The following is a 26721-nucleotide window of genomic DNA, read 5'->3' on the forward strand; positions in this document are numbered from 1 at the left end:
GGTATTACTGAAGGTCAGATCAGAGAGCCCACAAATGATCCTCATTGCTCCGGACTGGCCACGCCAGCACTGGTACCCATTGCTAAGGAACTTGACTCTCAGCCCTCCATGGATCTTGCCTCAATTCCCACTACTGTTGACTCAGAAAAACTATCAAACCCGTCACAGCCAGCTCAGAACTTTAAATTTAGCTGCCTGGAGAATTCCTTAAATTATGAATCAACACTTATCTCAAAGGACGTCCTGAATGTAATTATGGAGGCCAGGAGGCCCAGCACCAGGAAGACTTACTCAGACAAATGGAAAAAAATTTGTGCATGGCACCAGGCTAAAGGTCAAAATCCTTGGATTCCAAACATTCCTCACATACTGCAATACCTAACTGAGATGTTACACAAAGGCCTTTCCTTCTCCTCCATTAAGATCCATGCTTCAGCCATTTCAGCTCAATATAATACGGATCCCCCAATTTTCTCACACCCTTTACTTAGACAGTTTCTCAGAGGGGCTAAGACTATAAGACCCCCCAGAAAACCACCAACACCAACTTGGGACATGAACTTCGTTTTAGAAAAGTTAACACTACCTCCTTTCGAACCAGCATTCTCAGCAGAACTACAATACTTGTCTTGGAAAAGAGCCTTGTTACTGGCTATTACCTCAGCACGCAGGGTCTCGGAACTACAAGCACTTATGGCAGTGGAACCTTTCATCATTTTCCTTCAGGACAGAGTCTCTTTACGAACTAACCCTACCTTCATGCCCAAGGTAGCATCCAGTGTGGCTTTGAATCAGACCATTCATTTACCCACCTTTTATCCTAACCCACAGAATAAAGGAGAAAGGCTCCTTCACTCTTTGGACATTCACAGACAGCTACGTTACTATTTAGATAAGACAAAGATCTTCAGAAAAACTGACCAACTCTTTGTATCATATGCTGCAGGTTCACAAGGAAAGGCTATTTCAAAACAGACCATCTCCAAATGGATAGCACATTGTATCCACCTTTGCTACTCGCACCATGGGAAGGCAGTGCCTGTCAATATCAGATCCCATTCTACCAGGGCTACTGCAACCTCAGCAGCCTTTCTCAGAGGGGTTCCAACCAAAGACATTCTGGAGGCAGCTACTTGGAGTTCAGTGCACACCTTTACCAAGCACTACAACCTTCCATTATACTCAAAAACCAGGGCTGGTTTTGCCACTGCAGTTCTGCAGGGCATCCTAGCATCACCTAACCCAGTTTAGTACCAGCCACCCTTCCATAGCTTTGGGATTCTACCCAAGTGTGATGACTGCAGCAGTATAGCACGATGAACATAGTACAGTTTTGTACCTACCATAAATGTAGATGTTCGAGTGGTTATACTGCTGCAGTCCAGGTTACCCTCCCTCCATCCCCTCTACATACCAGGGTGTTAGTTACAACTCCATGTACTTCAATCTTTTGGATGCATGTCTATATGGTGTATTTGCTAACAGCTAGTTCTATTGCTTATCTACTAAGGTATTGTTGCATAGCTATTGTATTGCCTTCCTACTTAGGGGCACCTGACATCTGGGGCAAGAAAAACTGAAGAAAATGGCGTTGGCTGTCTCTTTTATACCCCTGTCACACTGACGTCAGGGAAGAGGCGACGACAACCGACGCCGGACCAAGACTTTGGGATTCGGCCAACTGTGGGACCGCCTGACGACAGGATAACCCGAGTGTGATGACTGCAGCAGTATAACCACTCGAACATCTACATTTATGGTAGGTACAAAACTGTACTTTCTGTAATTAGAAGGCATGCTTGGTTAAAAGAACAAAATCTGCCTGATCATGTTAAAGTTAAATTATTGGATGCACCTTTACAGCATGATTCTTTGTTTGGTGTTAAGGCAGAGGAGGTTTTAAAGAAAATGGAGGACAAGGCTAAATCTATGCAAACGGTCAAAGATTTCTTACAAGTACAGCCACCTAGGTTTAGTAGACACTGGCCAACAAAGAATTGGTCCTTTCCTGTGTCAGACAGACCTCAAAGGGGCAGACCCAGATGCCCTAAAGGCAGATCCCATGTGCAAGGTTCATACAGGTCAAAGCAGTGGGGTGCTTCTACCTCCAAAAATGGAGAAGACAAATCACAACCTTACAGGAAACGGTCCCAATGACTTCCCCCTGCCTGAACCAAGCAGTTATTTCCTGGCAGCACCTTTAGGGGGGAAATTAGCACTTTTTTCTCAAAACTGGCACATTATAACCCCAGGACAAGTGGATTCTAAATATCGTGTCACAATGCTACAAGTTCCATTTCCATACCCTGCCAAAGGCAAACGGCTGGCCAGATCTGCCAAAAAATCAATGGGCAGAGGCACAAAAACAAGTCTCATCCCTCATGGACATGAGGGCCATTCAACAAGTGCCAGAGCAAGAGCAGGGACAAGGAGTTTACTCAAGACTGTTCTTGGTACCCAGAAAGGACAAGGCCTCGAGGCCAATACTGGACCTATCGATTCTGAATACATTCCTGGATATACCAAAATTCAAAATGTTGACTTTACAGCAGCTACTGCCCATGCTGGGCAAGAATGCTTGGCTTGTAACTTTAGACCTAAAAGAGGCATACCTGCATGTCCCAGTCAGACAAATATGCAGAAGATACCTCAGATTCAAGGCTGGCTCAATGCATTACCAATTCTCTGCACTGCCCTTTGGCTTATCTACTGCGCCCAGGGTCTTTACAAAGTGCCTGGCACCAGTAATTGCATTCTGCAGAGAAAGAGGAATACAAATATATCCTTACTTGGACGACTGTCTAATTCAAGCAGAGAACAAGGACATCCTTCTACAGCATCTGGCGTTTCTGAAAAAACTTCTAACATGCCTAGGGTACACAGTCAACTAAAAGAAATCAAAACTCGTACCCTCTCAAGAGATAATATTCATGTTTGCAAGCTTAAATACAACTGGCCCAGATGGCTTATCTCACGCCAGACAAAGACAACTGACTACCTACTTCAACATGTTAGCAACAAAGGCCCAATTATCTGCAAGAAAAATTCTGCAGGCTTTGGGCTTCATGGCATCCTGCATCCTACTAATTCCATATGCAAGACATGGCAGGAAAATGCATTCAGGGAACATGGTCCTCAAACCAAATGCATCTACATATCAATCAAAAAGAGATGCTAGCTGTTCAAAATGCCCTGACAGCCTTCAAGGACCTACTTCAACCAGGGCAACTACTGATAAAGACAGACAACACCACAGTCATGTGGTATATAAACAAGCAGGGGGGGGGCACACATTCTTACCCCCTTTGCAGACTAGCCATGACTTTGTGGGGCACAGCATTGACTTACCAAAATACTCTGGCAGACGAACTAAGCAGAAACCTCATGGATCCCCACAAGTGGCAGCTGGATCCACAAGTCTTCAGCATGATAACAAGGAAATGGGGATGCCCAGACATAGATCTATTTGCCTCCCCTCACAACTACCAACTAAAGAGATTCTGCACAAGGATTTATCACAGACAAGCATGGAAAGTGGACGCCCTAGGATTTATCACAGACAAGCATGGAAAGTGGACGCCCTATCCTTCAGCTGGAAAAACCTATCAGTATATGCCTTTCCCACTCTGCCTCTCCTCCCCAATGTACTCCTAAAGGTCAGACAAGAGAAGCCAAAGATGATACTGATTGCACCAGACTGGCCCTGCCAGCACTGGTACCCAATATTAAGGAGCTTGTCTCAATGCCCAGCTTGGACCCTTCCTCAAGTACCACATCTACTGTCCCAGCAAAACAATCAGATCTTGCACAGCCAGCTCAGGACTTTAAACCTGGCAGCATGGCGGATAATGTAGTCATACAAAACACACCTCTCAGCAAAGCTGTGATGGATGTCATTTTGGAAGCCAGAAGGCCTAGTACTAGAAAATCTTATGCTGGGAAATGGAAGAGATTCTGTGCTTGGAACCAGGCACAAGGAACGGATACAGCTGTGCCAAATATTCCTCAGATTTTAAAAAACTTAACTGAGAAGCTGGACAGAGGCCTATCTTTCTCATCTATTAAAATTCATGCCTCTGCCATTTCAGCTCATTACAATACAGAGCCACCAATCTTTTCTCATCCCTTATTAAAACAGTACCTCAGATGAGCTAAAAATTTAAGGCCTCCAAGGAGATCACCAATGCCTGCATGGGACCTCAACTATGTCTTGGAAAAACTCACCCTGCCTCCTTTTGGGCCAGCTGCTACTGCCGATATAAAGTTTTTATCGTGGAAAACAGCTCTGCTCCTAGCAGTAACTTCTGCAAGATGAGTTTCAGAACTACAGGCACTCATGGCTGTGGAACCTTTTATAATTTTTTATCCGGACAGGGTCTCCCTGAGGACAAATCCAACATTTATGCCTAAAGTGGTGTCCAGTGTGGCTCTTAACCAAACCATTCATCTGCCAACTTTTTATCCAAATCCACAGAACAAGGGGGAAAGAATTCCGCATTCGTTGGATGTACACAGACAGCTTAGATACTACTTGGACAGAACCAAAGTTTTCAGAAAGACAGAGCAATTACTAGTGGCATATGCTGCAGGATCACAAGGAAAGTCTATCTCAAAGCAGACTATTTCAAAATGGATAGCCCACTGCATTTGTTTATGCTACTTACAACATGGCAAGCCAGTGCCTAAGGGCATTAGGCCACATTCCACCAGAGCTGCAGCCACTTCAGCAGCCTTTCTCAGGGGAGTACCAACCAAGGACACTTTAGAGGCAGCTACTTGGAGTTCATTGCACACCTTTAAAAAGCACTATCATCTGCCACTCTACTCTAAATCCAGGGCAGGCTTCGCCACTGCAATTCTGCAGGGACTCTTAGCCGCTCATAATGCGGTTTAGCTCCAGCCTCCCAACCATAGCTTTGAGAATCTACCCAAATGTAATGACTGCAACAGTGAAACACGAAGAACATAGTAAGTTGTGTACACTTACCATAAATGTAGATGTTCGAGTGTATTCACTGTTGCAGTCCAGGTTACCCACCCGCCATCCCCCTTTTATTCTGATGGAACCTATTTTTCCTTCTCTGTTTTATACAACCTATGTGGTGTATTTGATTGTAGATGAAGGTAAAGTTTATATTGGTGCATGTAATTATATATATATATATATATATATATATATATATATATATATATATATATATATATATATTGCCTACCCTTTTAGTGGGCACCTGACATCTGGGGCAAGAAAAACTAAAGAAAATGGCGTTGGCTGCTTCTTTCATACCCCTGATGACCTGACGTCAGGGAAAGGGCGACAGCAGCCGACGCAGGACCCAGGACTTTGGAATTCAGGCCGACTGAGGGCAATCTGCCAGCAGGATTACCCAAATGTAATGACTGCAACAGTGAATACAGTCGAACATCTACATTTATGGTAAGTGTACACAACTGTACTTTTGCAGGCCTACTGACTTGCATATTAAACCGACACCATCCTCTTCTTCTTCAAGGCCTAAAACTCGAACCATGCCTAGGAAACCAATGCCCAGACCGCATGGTCAGGCCTCTATGCCTAAAAAACAAATGATAAGAATGTCTGAAGACCTTGTTACTTTAATCAGGGGAAGCCAACCTATCCCCTCTAAGAAACCTAGGACTGAATTTGCTTATGATACTTCTGACCAGGATTCTGAAATTTCTGTTTCCTCTGATGACCAGGATTTACCCTCATCTATATATGAGGATTCTGATGCAGAGGAATCTATTCCCTCTGCTTCCCCCTGGAGGATTTCTCTTTTCAATTTTCTCTGAATCCAGAGCTGGCTTTGCCACTGCAGTCTTGCCGGGCCTTATAGCTGGTCCTAATGCAATCTAAATTCCTCCTCCCATCCTTAGCTTTGGGAATCTACCCAAATGTGATGACTGCAACAGTGAAACATGAAAAACATAGTACAGTTGTGTACACTTAACATAAATGTAGATGTTCGAGTGTATTCACTGTTGCAGTCTGATTTACTATGCTTTAAGCTTTTTGGTGTATTTGCTTTTTGTTGGAGGTGTAACCTTGTATATAATTGCTTCCCATTATGGGGGCACCTGACATCTGGGGCAAGAAAAACTGATGTAATGGCATTGGCTGCATGCTTTATACCCCCCGACTACCTGCCGTCAATAAAGATGAGACAGCAACCGACGCAGGATCCAAGACTTTGATAATCAGGCTGACTGAGGGCTACTGCAAGCAGATAACCCAAATGTGATGACTGCAACAGTGAATACACTCGAACATCTACATTTATGTTAAGTGTACACAACTGTACTTTATGAATACTGCAACTTGGGAATAGAAGGACATAGAATAGTTGTGTAAAATCTACCATAACCATAGATGTACTTCTCTTCCATGTTACAGTATTCCCGCCCTCCTTCCCCCTTTGTTCATGCTCCTCTTTGGATATTTCCTGCTTGCCTAAACCTTGGACTGGTGTTTTGACTTGGGCATTCAGTTGTGAGGATGGTAATTGCCAAAGTCTGCTGTTTTCTGTGTGCAACATTGCATGTTCCTAGCAGTATCTTAAGTCTTTGGTATACTGTCCGGACGTTCTAGTCGTCTAACCGGGGAGTCCCTCATGTTGTAAATACTGCAGCATGGAAGGGAACGACATCTATGGTTATGGTAAAATTTTACACAACTATCCTTTATAGGGAGTTACTTGCTTAAGGAAACAGAATGGTGTTCCATGGGATAGAGAAACAATAAATATGTGTAAATTATCAAGAGTAATTTTTTTATGGGTAAAATGCTTAATCCTTTTTGTGTAGTTGGTACACACATTGTACATTAAGTAGTTTCATTTCATTAGAGCTGTGATGATCTGAATTTTGACTGCTTTATGTTTGAATTGTATCACTAAACCAATTTGAAAAAGTGTGAACATGGATTTAATCATTTTTTTTAGTGGTAACTGCTGCTTTCCTACATTTATTTTATTTTACATCATGCTGCTATTTTGATATTTTAGGGGAATGATTTACTCTTGATGTTTTTCTCCAACATTTGTTTCACTGGACTGACTTACTAATAAACTTAAAATGTGTGGTTAAGTGTATGATAGTAGCATAATAGGCATGAAAACTTAATATTTTTTTTTCCTGTGACCTTTGAACTCTTCCCAGACCACTACTATACTGTGAGAACAGGTAATCCAGAAAGCTCTAGTCTGGTTCGGTGTCCCACCTGTGGCCCAGAAGGTGACAGGGCTAACAAGAAACAGAGTGCAAAGGATTAGTCCAGATAGTCACTTTAGCTAGCAGATCTGAGAGACCATGACTCCCTCGTACCGTCCCTGTGGGGGGAATAAGGACACCTTGTTGAAGTTTCAAGTAGTTTATTCAGTTAAGTAGATGAATGGAACCATTCATCTGCTTAACTGAATAAACTACTTGAAATTCTTCTAGATATATCACTTTACCTGTACTCTGTAGATGTTCATCGTCTTTCACAGTTGCAGTCATTACTCTAGGGTTATCCTGCTGGCAGGCTACCCTCAGTCGGCCAGAATTCCAAAGTCTAGGTCCGGCGTTGGTTGCTGTCGCCTCTTCCCTGACGTCAGTGCGCCAGGGTTATAAAAGATGCAGCCGACACCATTTTCTTCAGTCTTTCTTGCCGCGCGGTGCCCGAAGCAAAAGCAGTTCGCAAGTGCCGGTCGGCCGACTCCTGAGATTTTCAAACCTGAATTTCAGAACTGAAGCCTTCATTAAAGCTAAGTACCCTGTTGGGGAAACTTTTTTCTTGCTCCAGTCCGATGTCAGAAAAAGTTAACAATTGTATTTCTTGTGGGAAGCAAATACCTCATAAGGATTTTCACTCTTACTGTATTCCTTGCCTAGGCCCTGATCACAACGTTATTAGTTGTCAGTTTTGTGCTAGATTTAACCAGCGCACTATCAAGCGTCGGTCCGATTTTGCATTTCATTACTTTGGCCGAAGATTTTATTATATAATGCCGTCAGACCAGCCGATAACCGGAGTTTACAAAAAACGCAAGGACGAGGAAAAGGATAGGCATCCGAGGTCCAAAACCAACGATGAGGCCTCTGCTAGGCCAGTCACCGGTTCTCAGTGAGGCGCTTTTGCAGCCCCTGGCGCCCGGTACCCCAGAGCCACAGGCCGCTTCCAACTCCCACGTGGAGCCGACTGGGCCTCTGGATACTCAAGGTATTGGACACTCGGAAATCATTTCCTCAGATGGGTCCGGAGCTGCTGAGCAGGCATCGGCTTCTGAGGGTGCCTTCAGACCTACACAACTATATATTAAGCCAACTTCAGCTTCAAAGCCAAAGACTAAAGCAGCTCTAAAGACAAAGAAACAAGTACAGCATTCTCCTACTCAGACTTCCATGCCTAAAAAACAGATGCTCAAAATGGCCGAAGATCTAATTACCTTGATCAGGGGCTCCCATCCTCCTCCTGATAAGAGGCCTAGGCAAGAGACAGAGTATGATTCTTCTGATCAGGTTTCTATTTCCTCTAATTCCTCTTCTGAACAGGATTACCCCATGCTTCCCTATGAGGATTCTGATGCTGAAAAGTCCATTCCTTCAGCCTCTCCTCTTGAAGATTATTCTTTTGGGGAAACCCTGCATACCATGAGGGAGCATTTCCACTGGGAGAGCCAAGATTATTCTGAATCTAAGAAAAGGCTCAGAGACTTTCTGCTACTTCCTCAGCACATACCCCTTGCTATTCCACCTGTTCTAGACATTGTAGATGATGTATTTTCAGAGTCCAGCCTGTCCCCTGACTCTTTACCCCCTGCACCTGCTAAGCCAGACAGATACTACAGGGTCCCGGATTCTCATAAATTCCTATACAAAAACCTCGCTGCTGACCCAGAAACTATGTCTCAGGGTCCCAAAGGGGTTAAAGCTTCCACTGCAAAAAAACCTGTCCCCTCTGATAGGGATTCTAGGGCTCTAGACAGATGGGGGAAAAAAGTCTACACTTCTGCTAACCTTGGCTGTAAGGGCTTTAAATTGTCAGTTTCATATGCTTAAATGTCAGCAATATTTAATGTCACTGCTTAAACAGAAATTGTTGACAAATACTGAATGTTCAGAGAACAAGGAATTGCAGGATTTATTGCATGCAGCTGAACAAGTGGGAAAGCATACTTTGCAATGTGGTTATGATTCACTGGAGGCCTCTTGCAGGGCCGCAGTTACAGGTTCTGTGATTAGAAGGCATGCTTGGTTAAAGGAACAGAATCTGTCTGATCATGTTAAAGCAAAATTATTAGATGCACCATTACAGCATGACACTTTGTTTGGTACTAAAGCAGAAGAGGTGTTGAAAAAAATGGAGGATAAAGCAAAATCCATGCAGACAGTAAAAAGATTACTAACTGGCCTAGGGTACACAGTAAACGAAAAGAAATCAAAACTAGTGCCCTCTCAAGAGATAATATTCCTGGGTGCAAGCTTAAATACAACTGCCCAGATGGCTTATCTCATGCCAGACAAACAAAAGCAACTGACTACTTCAAGAAATTGGCAACAAAAACCCACTTATCTGCAAGGAAAATCCTGCAGGCCTTGGATTTCATGGCATCCTGCTTTCTACTAATTCCATATGCCAGACTGCATATGAGGAAACTACAATGGTATCTAAAAAGTGTTTGGACTCAGCATTGCCATAGCCTGGAGACAGTAATTGCACTGATTCCCTGCCTGCAACAGGAGTTTTGATGGTGGGCAGAAGCCTGTCACCACAACAAGGGTCTGCCATTCAGTTTACCCACAGCCAGATAGACACTGACAATGGATGCATCAGATTATGCCTGGGGGGCCCATGTGGCAGGAAAATGCATTCAGGGCACATGGCCTGCAAACCTGATGCATCTTCACATCAATCAAAAAGAGATGCTAGCTGTTCAATATGCCCTGACAGCTTTCAAGGACCTGCTTCATCCAGGACAGTTACTGATAAAGACAGACAACACTACGGTCATGTGTTACATAAACAAGCATGGAGGTACACATTCCTACCCCCCTCTGCAGACAAGCAATGACCTTATGGGACACAACATTGGCTTTTCAAGTTCACCTGCAAGCACAATTCCTGCCAGGAAAAACAAATACTCTGGCAGACATACTAAGCAGAAACCTCATGGATCCCCACGAATGGAAACTGGATCCACAAGTCTTCAGCATGATAATAAGGAAATGGGGATGCCCAGACATAGATCTATTTGCCTCCCCTCACAACTGCCAATTGCAGAGATTTTGCACAAGGATTTATCACAAGCAAGCATGAAAAGTGGACGCCCTATCCTTCAGCTGGAAAAATCTAACAGTATATGCCTTTCCTCCACTGCCTCTCCTTCCCAGGGTACTCCTAAAGGTCAGACAAGAGAAGCCAAAAATGATACTGATTGCACCACACTTGGCCACGCCAGCACTGGTACCCAATCCTAAAGAGCTTGTCTCAAGGTCCAGCATGGATATTGCCTCAGACTTCTCACTTGCTGACCCAACAAAACAATCAGATCCCGCACAGCCAACTCAGGACCTTAAATCTGGCAGCATGGCGGATAATGTAGCCATTCAGAACACTCCTCTTTCAAAAGCTGTTATGGATGTTATCTTGGAGGCCAGGAGGCCCAGTACCAGAAAATCTTATGCAGAAAAATGGAAGCGATTCTGTGCTTGGAACCAGGAACAAGGCATTGACACGGGTGTACCAAATATCCCTCAGATTTTACAATACCTAACTGAGATGCTGAACAAAGGCCTTTCTTTCTCATCAATTAAGGTTCATGCCTCTGCCATTTCAGCCCATTACAATACGGAACCACCTATCTTTTCTCATCCTTTAATAAGGCAGTACCTTAGAGGGGCCAAAAACATTAGGCCTCCAAGGAGAGCACCAATTCCGGCCTGGGACCTCAATTATGTTTTGGAAAAACTCTCACTGGCTCCTTTCGAGCCAACATCAACAGCAGATATAAAATTCTTATCCTGGAAAACAGCTCTGCTCCTAGCAATAACCTCTGCAAGGTGAGTCTCGGAGTTACAAGCACTTATGGCTGTGGAACCTTTCATCATTTTTCATCCAGACAGGGTTTCTCTGAGGACAAACCCTACATGTATGCCTAAGGTGGTGTCCAGTGTGGCCCTCAACCAAACCATTCACTTGCTTACCTTTTATCCAAATCCACAGAACAAGGGTGAGAAAATTCTGCATTCTTCGGACATACACAGGCAGTTACGCTTCTACTTGGACAGAACTAAAGCTTTCAGAAAGAGCAAATTTTAGTGTCATATGCTGCAGGATCACAAGGAAAGGCTATCTCAAAACAGACTATTTCTAAATGGATAGGTCATTGCATCTGTTTCTGCTATTTTCAACATGGCCAATCAGTGCCTAAGGGCATTAGGCCTCATTCCACCAGAGCAGCAGCCACTTCAGCAGCCTTCCTCAGAGGAGTACCAACCAAAGATATCTTAGAGGTTGCAACTTGGAGTTCAGTGCACACCTTCACAAAGCACTACCACTTACCTCTTTACTCTAAGTCCAGAGCAGGTTTTGCCACTGCAGTTCTGCAGGGCCTCATAGCCTCTCCTAATCCTATTTAGCCCAGCCACCCATCCTCAGCTTTGGGATTCAACCCAAGAGTAATGACTGCAACAGTGAAACATGATGAACATAGTACAGTTGTGTACCTGCCATAAATGTAGATGTTTGAGTGTATTCACTGTTGCAGTCCAGGTTACCCACCCACCATCCCCCTTTTTCTTTGCTGGGATTTATCTGCACTTCTCTATCCTATACAACCTATTTGGTGTATTTGCTTGTAGATGAAGGAAATGTTATTTTTGTGCATGCATTTTTATTGGCATATTTTTTATCAGCCTACCAATTTGGGGGCACCTGACATCTGGGGCAAGAAAAACTGAAGAAAATGGCGTCAGCTGCATCTTTTATACCCCTGGCGCTGACATCAGGGAAGAGGCAACAGCAGCCGACGCCGGACCTAGACTTTGGAATTCTGGCCGACTGAGGGTAGCCTGCCAGCAGGATAACCCTAGAGTAATGACTGCAACATCTCCATTTATGGTAGATACACAACTGTACTTTGTCTCTTATGCTGTTTTACTATCATTTGCATAATTTAACTACATGCAAGACTTAATAACTGTTCCATTTGCTGTATTTTGTATTATATGTCTAACGTTACTTTTTTTTACAACACAGTGTCGCCTTTTATGTGCAGGTGCTGTATCTGTTTTGTACATCCACTTAAGTGGTGTTCTGTAGTTTACTGGGTTCTGCACAGATCACTGTTGCAACACAGACTTATTTAGAAATAAATATATTGTCATTTAGTGAGAAGCAAGTACAAAGTAAATGACTGTGACCAGTCACAAACAGTATTTTGTTTTCTTCGTTGACTAATGCAGGACAGTGGAGGACCTGAAAAATAGTGAAAGTCAATGGAAGGATTCCCCTCTAGCAGCTCGACATAGAGAAATGCTAAAACGTTGTAAAACACAGCTCAAGGTGGGTAATATATCAGAATTGTGTCTGAACTTTTAGTAGCAGTATATAGAGGTGAGAGAGTGTTTACATATGTACCATTGATGACATAAAGTGATCCTAGCTGTGAGATGGGTTTATGTAGCAGCTGATTATGTGAAGGACAGATTCAGCCAGCTAGTTTCAGTGCAGCAAAGAAGTAGAGTCAGATCTGGCCTGTTTTGTTTAGTAATACCCTTACTTGGGCTAATGCTGGTCCCATGCGTTTTGCAGATTTTGTCTGGAGTGAGTTTCCCTTAAAACTTAATACACAACTGTTGGTCACACTGCTGTACCATGGTAAGTACATAGGTCAAATGTAACTTTTTCTCTTTGGCAAATAGATATTCAGTTTATGTTCCTTTATACGTTAGTAATATTTTCAAAAATTTTACTAAGAACCCTACTAATCATAAATTTCGTATGAAATGGGTTCTCTTTCAGATGTCTGTTAGTTAGTTCTCATGTAAATGAGAACTTAAGGCATTCATTCTCGAGACATATTTTGTTTAGGAGTTTCTCACATAGTAGATAATTGTCTTAGCTGTAAGAATTTTAACAAGACTCTTAAAATCGGAAGCAAGTTTTTTCATGCTTTTCCTTACAGCAAAGTTGTCCAATTAGAGAAGAGTAAGTAATAATAATAGATATTCAGCTCTGTGCTAGTGTTTTTCAAGCACCAAAGTACCGTACGAGCATTTATATAGCGGCATGGAATCAGGAATACCCAACAGGACAAAATCCTCCTCCTCAAGGAAGAGTAAACTGTCTGGTGGACATCTGCAATAAAAGTAAAAAATTGCTGTCCAGGAGCAAGAAGGAGCAGGTGCCTAATTGGAAGCAATCTCTCCTTAGCCTGAAGAAGCAAATATGAGCACTAGTGAAATCCTCCAAAGCAAACTTCGAGTCCAAACTGGATATATCTACTAAAGACAGTCACAAGGTTTTCTTCACATATGTCCACAATCTCAAGGGAAGCACCCAGATCTTCTCAGAAATGGTGATCAACACACACTGTAGAAATAGCTAACCTGCTGGTAGACCGGTTCAGTGAAAACTTCACCCCTCTGTCCTCCCCATCAGTAAATCAGGACATCCCCAGCACCTGCCTCCCCCTTCCCTTATCTCTAGGGACCAAATCATCACTGCCCTCTCAAAGGCAAAAAATACAGCCTCCATGGAACCTGATAACATCCCAGGCTGCATCCTACATGATCTCAGGCAGGAAATTGCAGCATCATTAGGCACTCTATTCAACCAAAGCCTGAGTAGTGGCTTCGTCCCAGCCAAGTCGAGTACAGCCACTGTCATCTCTTTGCACAAAGATGGAGCGTCCACCGATCCAGGAAATTATAGACCCATCAGCCTAACTAGTCTGATCTGCAAGGCCATGGAGCGGGTTATCAAGGACCTCATTAACAAGGACATTGGCAACCTCCAAACACTAGATCCCACAGAGTTTGGTTTTGTCAAGAGGAGGTCATACCTGTTAAATTTGGTAGACTTCTTTGAGACATTCACCGAAGCCATGGACAAGGGGAAGACAGTGCCGTCGATACTATTCCCCACTCTGGTATAATAGATAAACTCTCTCAACTAGGCATCAATCCGGAAGTTACCAGATGGGTAGCAAACTGGCTCACTGACAGAACCCACTTAGTCAAAATAGGGGAAGCCATTTGAAACCATCAAGCGGTGTACCCCCAGGGATTGGTCTTGGGGGCCTTTGTTGTTTGGGATATACTTTTCTGAGGTGCAGGCCAAAACCACTGGGCTATGGCTGACCAAGTTTGCATATGATTGCAAGATGGGGGTTGTCATCAATTCCCCTAGTGATGTGGACATCCTCCAAGAGGGTCTCACCCAAGCAAATGACTGGTGCCAGAGTCATGGCCTCAAACTGAATGCCAAAAAATGCATCATCACCTTTGGGGAGAATGATTTCCCCACAAATTATCACGTTAATAACAAGGTCCAAAGCATGCAATCAGTCGTGAAGGACTTGGTCACCCAGGTTTATAGAAAACTGACCGTTGACCATCATATTGCCTCCTTTGTACAGAAAGTTTTCTACATGGCTTACCTCATTAGTAAGGGTATCTCATCCAGGGACAAGGTGGTCATAACATCCCTGTATTCTTCCCTTATGGGACCCGTTAGAGTACAGTGCTCCTTTCGGCATGTACCTTACAAAACACATGCAGCAGCTGGAGAGACCACAGAGGTCCTCACCAGGAGAATCCAGGGCCTCAAACATCTACCCTACACAGATAGGCTAAAAGCCCTGTCCCTCTACTCAGTCTCCTACAGACTCGTCAGAGGTGACCTCTGGCATACAAAGCAATCTCAGACCCCACCTTGATGGGACTGCTGCATATCCGTAAGTCAAGCTCCACTCAAGTAACCCGCACACGCAACCTCAACCTGGTCTGTGACATCAATAGGACTTGTTGGTGGGACAGATTTATATCCTGAAACCCCCCCCCCCCCTTCTGTGGAATACACTCCCACTCTGCATCATGCAAAGTACTTCATTAACCCTTTTTAAATGTAACCTGCATAACTGGATGGGGAACAGAAAATACACCCCTGGGAGTCCACCTGTATCCCAGAGCTCATTTTCATTGGATAACTAGGGGAAAAAGCTGCACGAATTTTGTAGGTAATATAGTAACAGACCTCGGTAAGAAGCAGAATATTTTCATTTCTTTTGTACAAGCATAGAATAATATCTCAAGATATTGCGTTATCGTACAGTATACTTCAAACCTTGAACTGAATGTTTATTCTGCTGTGCTGGTAGCTAGAAAACAGGAGTTGTGTGTTTTGTAAATTTTTTTGTCGTCATTGTTCTGTACATTTAATTTATTGTCCACTACCTTAAATGTGCTTTCTGTTGTTTGTGTGTAACCAGTGGGCAGGCCTTAAAAAAGGTTTACTTTAGTCAACAAAATTAAATAGGTTGTAAATAAACACAGTTATCAGTGGCAAGCTAAGCGAATGTGCTTGCGTGTGTATACATGTGTATAAAAGTATATATGTATGTATGTATGTTTAGGTCATCTGGGTGAACAACCAGCTATGACTTCTGTTTGGTCGACACCATTTGGTCAGCTTAAACAGATGATTCACAAGTGTACAAGGTCGACAGTCTCCAGCTAGGGGAATATTCCCTTTCCCCATGGATTGTGCAATCTCAGAGTTACTATATAAAATTAGTGGGAGGGGAGTGCAGAGCGACTTGCTCCCTGCAAAAACACTTGCATTTGGTTTATTTCACTCTGGCGTGAACCCTGGAGCATGTGCAGAACATGTCGTTGTTGGGTGTTTCAACACAATAATGTTGATATTTGGTTGTTCAACAGCTTTCCTAGACCCATCTTTCCCAGATATGCCTCTGCCTTTCTCTGTCTAATAATATATAAACACAAAAAAGGAAGGCTAATTGTACAGGTAAAATTGCTATTGACATCAATATTTGAATTATTAGTATAGACCATTGACAAAACAACTTATGCAAGATCCATGTCATAGAGAACTATGAATTCTTATTAAAAAATAAAATAGAATTGAAAGTGGTAGTTATTTAAACAGTTGGTGTTAAGATATGATGAGTGCTTTCACTACTGTCAGAGTGTCATTTGTTTTATTTTAGCAACCTTTGTTTATCATAGGATCATAGGAAGTTACCAGGCTAATGGCCCTAGGGCCTATACAAGCCTAGCCAAGTTACCCATGTTTCCAAGATCAGCACCTATTGCCCCTGTCCAAGAGAGACACTGGTGGTACTCCCGGGGTGAATTTACGGTTACCCATCCAATCATCCAGATTGAGTTTGAAGAAGGCTGATGAGGTGCTCTGTTTGACATGAAGTCAGAGTATATTCCAAAGGAGTGGTAACCTCTGGGAGACAAATCTGTCACTTCAGCAGGTTCTGTTAATGTCACATAGCAGGTTAAGGTCTTTAGAGCGAGTAACCCGTGTGCCATTTTGAGTTGCAGATATGCAGCATTTCCAATAAAGCAGGATTAGAGATCGCCCTATATGCAAGGCAGAGATTGTCTCTGAGTAGTATGTATGAAACAGAATAAGGTGACCGTGATTTCAGCCGATCTGCATAGAAAAGATGCTGAAAACCTTGAATTTTCCTGAGAGTAACCTTTGTGGTCTCCAATTGCTGCAGGTGGTTGGAAAGGTACGTATCAAAGGGGTGTTGTACTCAATTATTGGCCTGATGATGAAAAAGTACAGGGAGGTTATAACTTCTTTTTTTCTGGAGGCAATGTCCTTACTTATGAGATGAGCAATACAGAATGGCCTTCTTAACACTGTGGAGATATGGTGATCTAAGGTAAGGTTGCTGTCTACCTGTGTGCCCAGGTCTCACACCACTAAGTGCATACATAGGGTGTTGCTATTGATGTGGTAGTTAGCAAGAACATCACCCTTATCAAAAGGGATGATAATATATATTTTTTGCATCGAGTTTAAAGCTGTGACTTTGGCACCAGTCATTTGTTTGCGTAAGTCCGTCTTGTACCTCGGAGATTCTATAACCACTCCCAGTTTGCAGTCATCAGCAAACTTTATCAGCCACAGACCTTTAGTTTTTGCTTGTACTTCGGAGAAATAGATTCTGAACAGTAGAGGTCCCAGGACTGATCTCTGTGGAACACCACTGGTTGCGGGTCTGCTGTTGGAGGTGGAGTCCCCTATTTTGACTGTATGGGTTCTATCAGTGAGCCAGCTGGCAACCCACCTACAGTGTAAGGCTTGATACCTGGCTGGGTGAGTTTGTCAGTGACACCTTAGTGGGTATAGTGTCAAATGCCTTGGCTAAGTCTAGGTAGCTGTATGCACAGATTTCCCCGTCATCCAGGGTCTTGGTGACTGTCTCAGAAAAGTCCACCAGGTTTAACAGGCATGATCTACCTTTGACTGAGTAGGGTCAAGTGTTTGGAGATTACCTATATCTTTGTTGATAAGGTCCACAATGATTCACTCCATGACCTTGCAGATGAGGCTAGTCAGGCTAATAGGTCTGTAGTTCCTGGGGTCAGTGGAAGCACCACCTTTGTGCAAGGGGATAAAGGCCATTTTCTATTCGGCTAGGATGAAGCTGGTGCTTAGACTATGATTGAAAAGAGTGCCCAGTGGTGTTGCTAATTTTTGTTGGAGCCCATGTAGGATACAGCCAAGGATGTTAGCAGGTCCCATAGATGCTGTGATTTTGGCCTTGGAGAGGGCATTTATGACCTGCTCTTTAGAGTTACAAGGTAGGGGACAGGTGGTAGGGATGTCATGAGGTACATGTGGCAGGGACAGAGGAGTGAAGATTTCACAGAACCATTGTAAGCAATGAATACCAGCTTGAGTCATGTTTTTTTGCTCTTAATAAGAGTACAGAGTGATCTAGAGCCTGTATCTTACATAAGAACTATATATAAACACTTGTTATATTGTCAAGAGATGCAAATGTGCAATAAAAAGCAGAACCATACAATTACATTACAAAAGCTACACAATTATTTAAAAGATAAATACATCAAACTTTATCATCAAAACTAAATATTATTCAACAGCAAGATTAGAGCTCTTCTGGTGCAAACTGAAATTGTGGAAAAAAAAGGCAGTTAGACATGTGTTATGGGGTAAATTCAGTTACTGGCTAGTAATTACACTGCCCGGATGCCAGCAAAGAAGAAAGATTGAAAGTAAGAGAGAATAATCAGAAAAGATGAAAAAAACAGTTCTGGCTGTAAAGAGTATTGTAGATGTTTGGTAAAAATCAGTTAAAGTTTTAGTTTGTTACAGGAGATGACTTCCAGTAATTTAGAGGAAAAAAATAAACCAGATATACTCTGAGTTTTTTTTTTTTTTTTTTAAATAAGTGACGCACTGAAGGAATATGTAGTCAAATAAAAAGAAGGATGGAAAAGGTGAAGTTTTAACTAGCTATTGAGATGAATTGGTAAAAACTGCAAAAATCTAAGCTGAAATGAAAAAAATTCTGGCTGGAAATGACGCTTCTCAAGAAGTTCTGCTTCAAAAAAATGCAGACCTTGACAGAGTATGCAGGGAAATCATGCGATTGCCTGCTTTACCAGAGAAAATGAAAGGAGCAGACTGCATTAATTTTCTGAAAGTACAGGTACGCAACTGGACTGGTGTTCCACAGCAGGATTAGTTAAGGGGGCACTTTGAATTTATGTTCCAAATCTTTCCAAAACAAAAGACAGAGGGCACATACATGACTGAGCATATAAAAGAATCTTGGCGTGAAAGTGCTATAGATTATTATTAAATAATTATTTTATATACGCTCAGTCATGTATGTGTCCTCTGTCTTTTGTTTGGGAATTGTACAGCTGGTTTTTGACAAGAGGACACTTCATTCTACCACCGATTTTATTGTTCTGGTCAGTTAATGTACCAAATCTTGCCATAAGAAAGCAGCTAAGACCTATACTAGTAAAGATGTAGTCATACCCATATAAAAATTTGCTCCTGACAGAAATGTATCAGAAGGAAAACAAAGTTTTGCAAATTGAAGACAGCTGAGTGTTATGGAAAATGATGCTTCTCTTTTGCCTGAAATACAGTGAATAAAGTTTATCTCACCAAACAGGGAATGCGGAGAGGCAAGTGTGAAATTCAGGCTACTGTTTTCAGCTTTTTTCAAAATATTTTTTCCATCAAAGATGTTTTTGGGTGCTGAACTAGCTAAGGGGAAAATGAAAAAGTTTAGCTAACAAGGACTGAGCGAGCAAGCAAAAGGAGAGACTACTTCTTATTCTTCTGACAGTAACACAAAGCATACAGAGACTTTGCCAATGAAACCTTTTCCATTGTTCCATAGGAAAATGCTTGAGTGAAAGACACATAGTAGCTGACTAGAAGAAGAACATGGAATACTTTGGACTTGAGCCAGAGACTGGTTTTGATAGATGGAGAGGGTCAAAAAGATGATCAGCAACATTGTGAAACCAGTGAATAAATGGGAAACTATATAGCACCAGTCCTATTAAATATAAGAATGCACATGTGAAATGCAGCTTTGCAGCAAGTGGTTGAAGAAAGAATGGAATTTTGTCAACTTTTAAGCTGGTGGTTGGACTGTAAAGTATATACCCCACTTTAAGTCATTAATGTTTAAAAGCACACTGAAGGAATTGAAGAAGTAACTGTTAAGTAAAGAACGTTTGTTCTTACTAATATTTTTATGCAAATTTAATGATGTAGATTGCATGTTATGTTGTAAAACAGTGTTGTATATTGTGCAGTCAGTGTAATTTTAAATAATAAAGTGGGGTCATGTTATCTGTGTCTGCTGTATATGTTAAACGATACTAAAACAAGTAAGTACTTTTTCTTAGTTGCTGGGAAATCTAGGCATTACACAGTAACAAGGTAGAAAAGGCTGGACAGAAGCAAGTTAATATAATGCTGTAAGCTTTAGCTGCTGGGGTGAGAAATGTAAAAGCATATTGATCATAGTATATGCAGAACTTAGATAATTTCCCAGTGTTTTCTATACTTGCTGGCATCTAGAATAATGATGTTCATCGTGTTTCACTGTTGCAGTCATGACTGTAGGGTTCTCCCCTGCCGGCAGGCAGTCCTCGGTCGGCCAGAATCCCAAAGTCTGGGTCCGGCGTCGGCTGTTCAACCATGCTCCCTGACGTCAGAGCGCCAGGAGTACAAAGCTAACAGCCGACGCCATCTTCTCCAGTCTTTCTTGCCGTGCGGTGATAGCAGTTCGCAAGTGCCGGTCGGCTGACTCCTGACGATTTTTTCTGATAAACTTCAGTCCGAAGACTTTCTTCTCCACTCAAAGCTAAGTACCCCGTTGGGGAAACTTTTTCTTGCTCCAGTCCAATGTCAGAAAAAGTTAATAATTGTATTTCATGTGGGAAGCAAATACCTCATAAGGATTTTCATTCTTACTGTATTCCTTGCTTAGGCACTGACCATGACATAGCTAGTTGTCGGTTTTGTGCTAGATTCAATCAACGTACAATTAAACGAAGGTACGATTTTGCTTTTCATTACTTCAGTAGGCGCTTTAACTACAAAATGTCGTCGGATACGGTTCCAGCTACCGGAGTTCACAAACGTCGCAAGGATAAAGACAGGCCTCCGAGGTTCAAATCTGACGATAGCGTACAAGCGGAGCCAGCTTCAGGTTCGGCCGTCGTCAGTGAGGCGCTTTTGCAGCCCCTGTCGGCCATTTCAGAACCGATGGCCGAAACGGACTCTCATGAGGAGCCAACCAGGCCTTTGAATATTTCTATTGCAGGACCTTCGGACAGTGCTCCTTTGGATGGGTCTGGAGCCGCTGTGCAGGTACCGTCTTCCGAAGGGGTTTTCAGGCCTACTCAGCTTCTAATAAAGGCAAAGCCAAAGACAAAGGCAAAGACTCCTTCCAAATCAAAGACTGCAACACAGGCATCTTCTGAACCGGCTCCCAAGTCACAGAAACAGGTACTCAAGATGGTGGAGGATTTACTTACTATGATTAGGGGTTCACATCCCCCTCCAGATAAAAGGCCAAGGCAGGATGTTTATTATGATTCCTCTGATCAGGCTTCTGTTTCTTCTTCTGACCAGGAATATTCTTTCCCTCCTTATGAGGATTCTGATGCTGAGGAATCCATTCCTTCAGCTTCTCCCCCTGAGGATTTCTCTTTTGGGGAAACTTTGTATGAAATGAGGGAACATTTCCACTGGGAAGGACAGGAGTATTCGGAATCTAAGAAAAGACTAAGGGATTTTCTTCTTCTCCCCCAACATAGACCCCTGGCTATTCTTCCTGTTTTGGATATTGTGGATGATGCTTTTTCAGAGGCTAACTTGACCCCTGACTCGTTTCCTCCTGCTCCTGTTAAGCCTGATAGATATTACAGGGTTCCTGATTCCCACCAGTTTTTATACAAGAACCCTTCTGCTGACCCTGAAACCATTTCTCAGGTTCCTAAGGGAGTTAAGGCCGCTTCTGCCAAAAACCCCATTCCCACTGAAAAGGATTCTAGATCTTTAGAAAGATGGGGCAAAAAGTGTACACTTCTGCTACTTTATCCATTAGGGCTTTAAACTGTCAGTTTCATATGCTGAAATACCAGCAATTTTCTTGTCTGTTTTAAAACAAAAGCTTACTTCCATTTCTGCCTGTGCAGATGATAAGGAATTACATGACTTATTGCATGCCACTGAACAAGTTGGGAAGCATGGTTTACACTGTGGATTTGATGCCTTGGAGGCTTCTTGTAGGGCTTCTGCCTCCGCCACAGTTATTAGAAGACATGCATGGCTAAAGGAACAAAATTTGCCAGAACAAGTAAAAGCTAAATTATTGGATGCTCCTGTTCAGCATAATGTTTTGTTTGGATCAAAAGCTGAAGAGGTGATTAAAAAGATGGAGGATAAGGCGAAATCCATGCAAATAGTTAAAGATTTCTTACAAGTACAGCCACCAAGATTTTGCAGGAATTGGCCTTCTAAAAATTGGTCCTTTCCCACTTCAGACAGGCCTCAGAGGGGTAGATATAGACGCTCCCGAGGAAGGCCTCAAACACAAGCTTCTTATAGACCAAGACAGTGGACTGCTTCCACCCCTAGGGGAGGAGAGGACAGGTCCCAAACTCATAGGAAACAAACTCAATGACTCCCTCTGTTGGGCTGCAGGACCTTCTATACCTGGAAGCCCCTCTCGGAGGAAAACTCTCTTTTTTTTTTATCAAAATTGGACTCGTATAACCCAAGACAAGTGGGTTCTGGATATGGTTTCAAGAGATTACAAATTCCATTTTCATACCCTGCCAAGGCCAAGCGGATGGCCAGACCTTCCAAAACATCAATGGACAGAGACCTTAAACCAGGTGGAAGCTCTTTTGGCTATGAAAGCCATAGAACTGGTTCCACTTTCAGAGATGAGACAAGGTTTTTACTCAAGGCTCTTTCTAGTCCCCAGGAAGCAAAACTCATGGAGACCCATTCTGGATCTGTCAGTCTTGAACACCTTTCTAGAGATTCCAAAATTCAAGATGCTTACCCTACAGCAGCTACTTCCAATGCTGTCCAAAGATGCATGGATGGTAACTTTGGATTTAAAGGAGGCATATTTACACATTCCCATCAGACAGGAACGCAGAAAATACCTCAGGTTCAAGGCCGGATCGAGGCTCTTTCAATTCTCTGCGCTGCCCTTTGGATTGTCTACTGCGCCCAGGGTCTTCACCAAATGCCTGGCTCCAGTAGTAGCTTACTGCAGACTCAAGGGAATTCAAATTTACCCTTATCTGGACGATTGTTTAATTCAGGCAGACAGCAAGGATGTCTTACTCCAGCATCTAGAATTTGTACAGAACCTCCTCAAGTTCCTGGGATTCTCTGTAAACATAAAAAAGTCAAATTTGACACCCTCACAACAGATAACTTTTCTGGGTGCTCTTCTAAACACCACAACCCAGATGGCATTTCTGACATCCGAAAAACAATTACTGCTGGCTTCAACTTTCAAAACCTTGGCAACTTTAACTCAGCTATCTGCAAGGAGATTCCTGCAGGCTTTGGGTTACATGACCTCCTGCATCCTTCTCGTACCATATGCAAGACTACACATGAGGAAAATACAGTGGTACCTAAAAAGTGTATGGTCTCAGCATTGCCACAATTTAGACATACTGATCTCAGTCCTTCCTTGACTTCAAAAGGAATTCCTTTTGTGGTCCAGGGCATGTACTCTAAACAAAGGGAAACCCTTCTGTCTGCCTCCTGCCACTCAGATTCTAACCACGGACGCCTCGGATTATGCTTGGGGAGCCCATTTTCAGGGCAACTGTCTGCAGGGCCTTTGGACAAAGGATCAGAAGCACCTGCATATCAATTTAAAGGAAATGTTAGCCGTTCAGAAAGCTCTAATGGCCTTCAGGAATCTTCTACAACCAGGACAACTACTAATACGGACAGACAACACCACAGTTATGTGGTACATAAGCAAGGGGGATCTCATTCCTACCCCCTTTGCAGACTAGCCATGGATCTATGGAACACAGCTCTAGCTTGCAATCTGGACCTTCAAGCTCAGTTTCTACCAGGGAAGCAAAACTTCCTGGCAGACAGTCTGAGCAGAAACCTTTCGGATCCACACGAGTGGATGCTGGACACCGAAATATTCAGGATGATAACAGCAGTCTGGGGATGTCCTCACATAGACCTCTTTGCATCCCATCTCAATCATCAACTACAGAATTTTTGCACCAGGACTTTCCACAAAGCTTGGAAAGTGGATGCCCTGTCATTCAGTTGGAGAAACCTCTCGGGATATGCTTTTCCGCCTCTTCCTCTTCTTCCACGGGTATTATTAAAGATAAAACAGGACAAGCCCAAGATAATAATCTTGCTGGCCCCAAATTGGCCTCGACAGTTTTGGTACCCAACTCTAAAAAACCTATGTCTGGAGCCGCCTTGGGTTTTACCTCAGTCTCCGAACCTTCTGTCCCAATATCAGGGTCAGGTTCTACACTCCCATGTCAGAACTCTCAGCCTGGCGGCCTGGTTAATCCAGGGTCTTTGATTTCTTCTTTCCTACCCAAGCAGGTTATGGATGTCATTTTAGAAGCCAGACGTCCTAGCACTAGAAAATCTTATGCAGGAAAATGGAAAAGATTTTGTTCCTGGATGCAGGCTCAGGATTCTGATCCTCTTCTTCCGAACATTCCTTTTACTTTACTTGACAGATCTCTTACATAAGGGTCTATCTTTCTCTTCCATTAAGATACATGCCTCTGCTATTTCTGCTCATTATAATACAGACCCTCCAATCTTTTCCCACCAGCTCATGAGACAGTTTCTCAGAGGAGCTAAGAACTTAAGACCTCCTAGATCTCCTCCCATTCCTGCTTGGGATCTCAACTATGTTTTGGAAAAACTAACCTTGCCTCCTTTTGAGCCTGCGGCTTCTTCTGACTTCAAGTTTTTATCTTGGAAGACAGCCATCCTGTTAGCCCTAACCTCTGCCAGGAGAGTTTCAGAGTTGCAAGCTCTTATGGCTGTGGAACCTTACATTATTTTTCATCAAGACAGGGTGTCTTTGAGGACTAATCCTACCTTCATGCCTAAGGTGGTTTCCAAAGTGGCTTTAAATCAAACTATCCACTTGCCAACTTTTTTCCCCACTCCTCAAAATAAAGGGGAAAGGATCTTACATTCCTTGGATGTACACAGACAACTACGTTTTTACCTGGACAGAACCAAGGACATCAGAAAATCAGAACAATTGTTTGTTTCTTATGCTTCAAGTTCCCAAGGTAAAGCCATTTCAAAACAGACCATTTCTAAATGGATTGCTCATGGAATCAGATTTTGTTATTCACACCATGGAAAGCAAATCCCAGAGAGTATACGGACTCATTCCACCAGAGCTGCTGCCACTTCTGCGGCCTTCCTCAGGGGAGTTCCTACCAAAGACATTTTGGAAGCTGCAACTTGGAGTTCAGTGCATACTTTTTCTAAGCACTACAGTCTACCTCTCTACTGTAAGTCTAGGGCAGGCTTTGCCTCTGCAAAATTGCAGGGCCTTTTAGCCGCCCCTTCTACTTTATGACCACCTTCCTTTCATTCTGCTTTGGGATTCTACCCTACAGTCATGACTGCAACAGTGAAACACGATGAACATAGTACAGTTGTGTACACCTACCATAAATGTAGATGTTCGAGTGTCTTCACTGTTGCAGTCTGGGTTTCCCTTCCTCCTGTCCCCTCTTATTTTTACCTTTGTGTGGTTCCTTTTTTCACCATTCTTCTGAGGTGTATTTGCAAAGGATATGGGACCTTTCTCATTTTGGGACTCCTGACATCTGGGGCAAGAAAAACTGGAGAAGATGGCGTCGGCTGTCAGCTTTGTACTCCTGGCGCTCTGACGTCAGGGAGCATAGTTGAACATCCGACGCCGGACCCAGACTTTGGGATTCTGGCCGACCGAGGACTGCCTGCTGGCAGGGGAGAACCCTACAGTCATGACTGCAACAGTGAAGACACTCGAACATCTACATTTATGGTAGGTGTACACAACTGTACTTTCTTGGTTTAAGCTGTAGACAAGTTTTTTAAGCTAATAGACATGAAAAATAAGGTAAAATGATTAAAAGCATGGAAAATCTTTTCTGTACGCTTCAACCTTTTTTGTTTTTGGATCCAGTCCGATCCATTGCCAACAGTTTCAGAATCTTCAAGCTCCAAAACTCCTCCAGTCTCATTTGCCACTTCACTGTCAGCTGCACTCCAAAGAAGCTCTGATTCAGTTAAGTGTTTTACAGATACATTTTGTCTTTATTGACTTTTCTCCTCTCCCACTTAATATTTTGCAGTATTATTAGTCAGTACATGTTCTCCGCATACGTAATTTGGCAGAGCGGAGAACATGTTGGACACTAAAGAGGGAGAAAAGGACCTGTACCATTTGGCTAGACAGAGGGACAGAGCTGGGAAGGATGTGCAGCAGGTAAGGGTGATAAAGGATAGTGAGGGAAACCTACTCACAAGTGAGGAGTGTGTGTTGAGTAGATGGAAAGAGTACTTTGAATGGCTGATGAATGAAGAGAATGAGAGAGAGAGAAGGTTGGATGATGTGGGGATAGTGAATCAGGAAGTGAAACAGATTAGCAAGGAGGAGGTAAGGACAGCTATGAAGAGGATGAAGAATGGAAAGGCTGTTGGCCCAGATGAAATACCAGTGGAAGCATGGAGGTGCTTAGGTGAAATGGCAGTGGAATTTTTAACCAGATTGTTTAATTAAATTTTGGAAAGTCAGAGGATGCCTGAGGAGTGGAGAAAGTGTTTTGGTACCTATCTTTAAGAATAAGGGTGATGTGCAGAACTGCAGTAACTACAGAGGGATAAAATTGATCAGTCACAGCTTGAAGTTATGGGAAAGAGTAGTGGAAGCTAGGTTAAGAAGGGAGGAGGTGATGATTAGTGATCAGCAGTATGGTTTCATACCAGGAAAGAGCATTACAGATGCAATATTTGCTCTGAGTGTGTTGTTGGAGAAATACAGAGAAGGTCAGAAGGAGTTGCATTGTGTCTTTGTGGATTTAGAGAAAGCATATGACAGGGTGCCTAGAGAGGAAGTTGTGGTATTG

At 42.9% G+C, this 26721-nt stretch overlaps 1 protein-coding gene across 2 annotated transcripts in view; it reads left to right on the plus strand.

Annotated features, from left to right (window-relative positions):
* The window catches only part of UBE4B (ubiquitination factor E4B), a 2592778-nt gene that overhangs the window by 1598961 nt on the left and 967096 nt on the right, over window positions 1–26721 (plus strand). For both annotated transcript variants that reach the window (XM_044063145.1, XM_044063144.1), the window contains one exon: window positions 12466–12565. In XM_044063145.1, the coding sequence (XP_043919080.1) occupies window positions 12466–12565 (100 nt within the window). The remainder of the gene's footprint in view (window positions 1–12465; window positions 12566–26721) is intronic.

The sequence above is a fragment of the Protopterus annectens genome, chromosome 2.part1 (assembly GCF_019279795.1).
Source record: "Protopterus annectens isolate FY-2018-M chromosome 2.part1, PAN1.0, whole genome shotgun sequence".
NCBI lineage: Eukaryota > Metazoa > Chordata > Ceratodontiformes > Protopteridae > Protopterus > Protopterus annectens.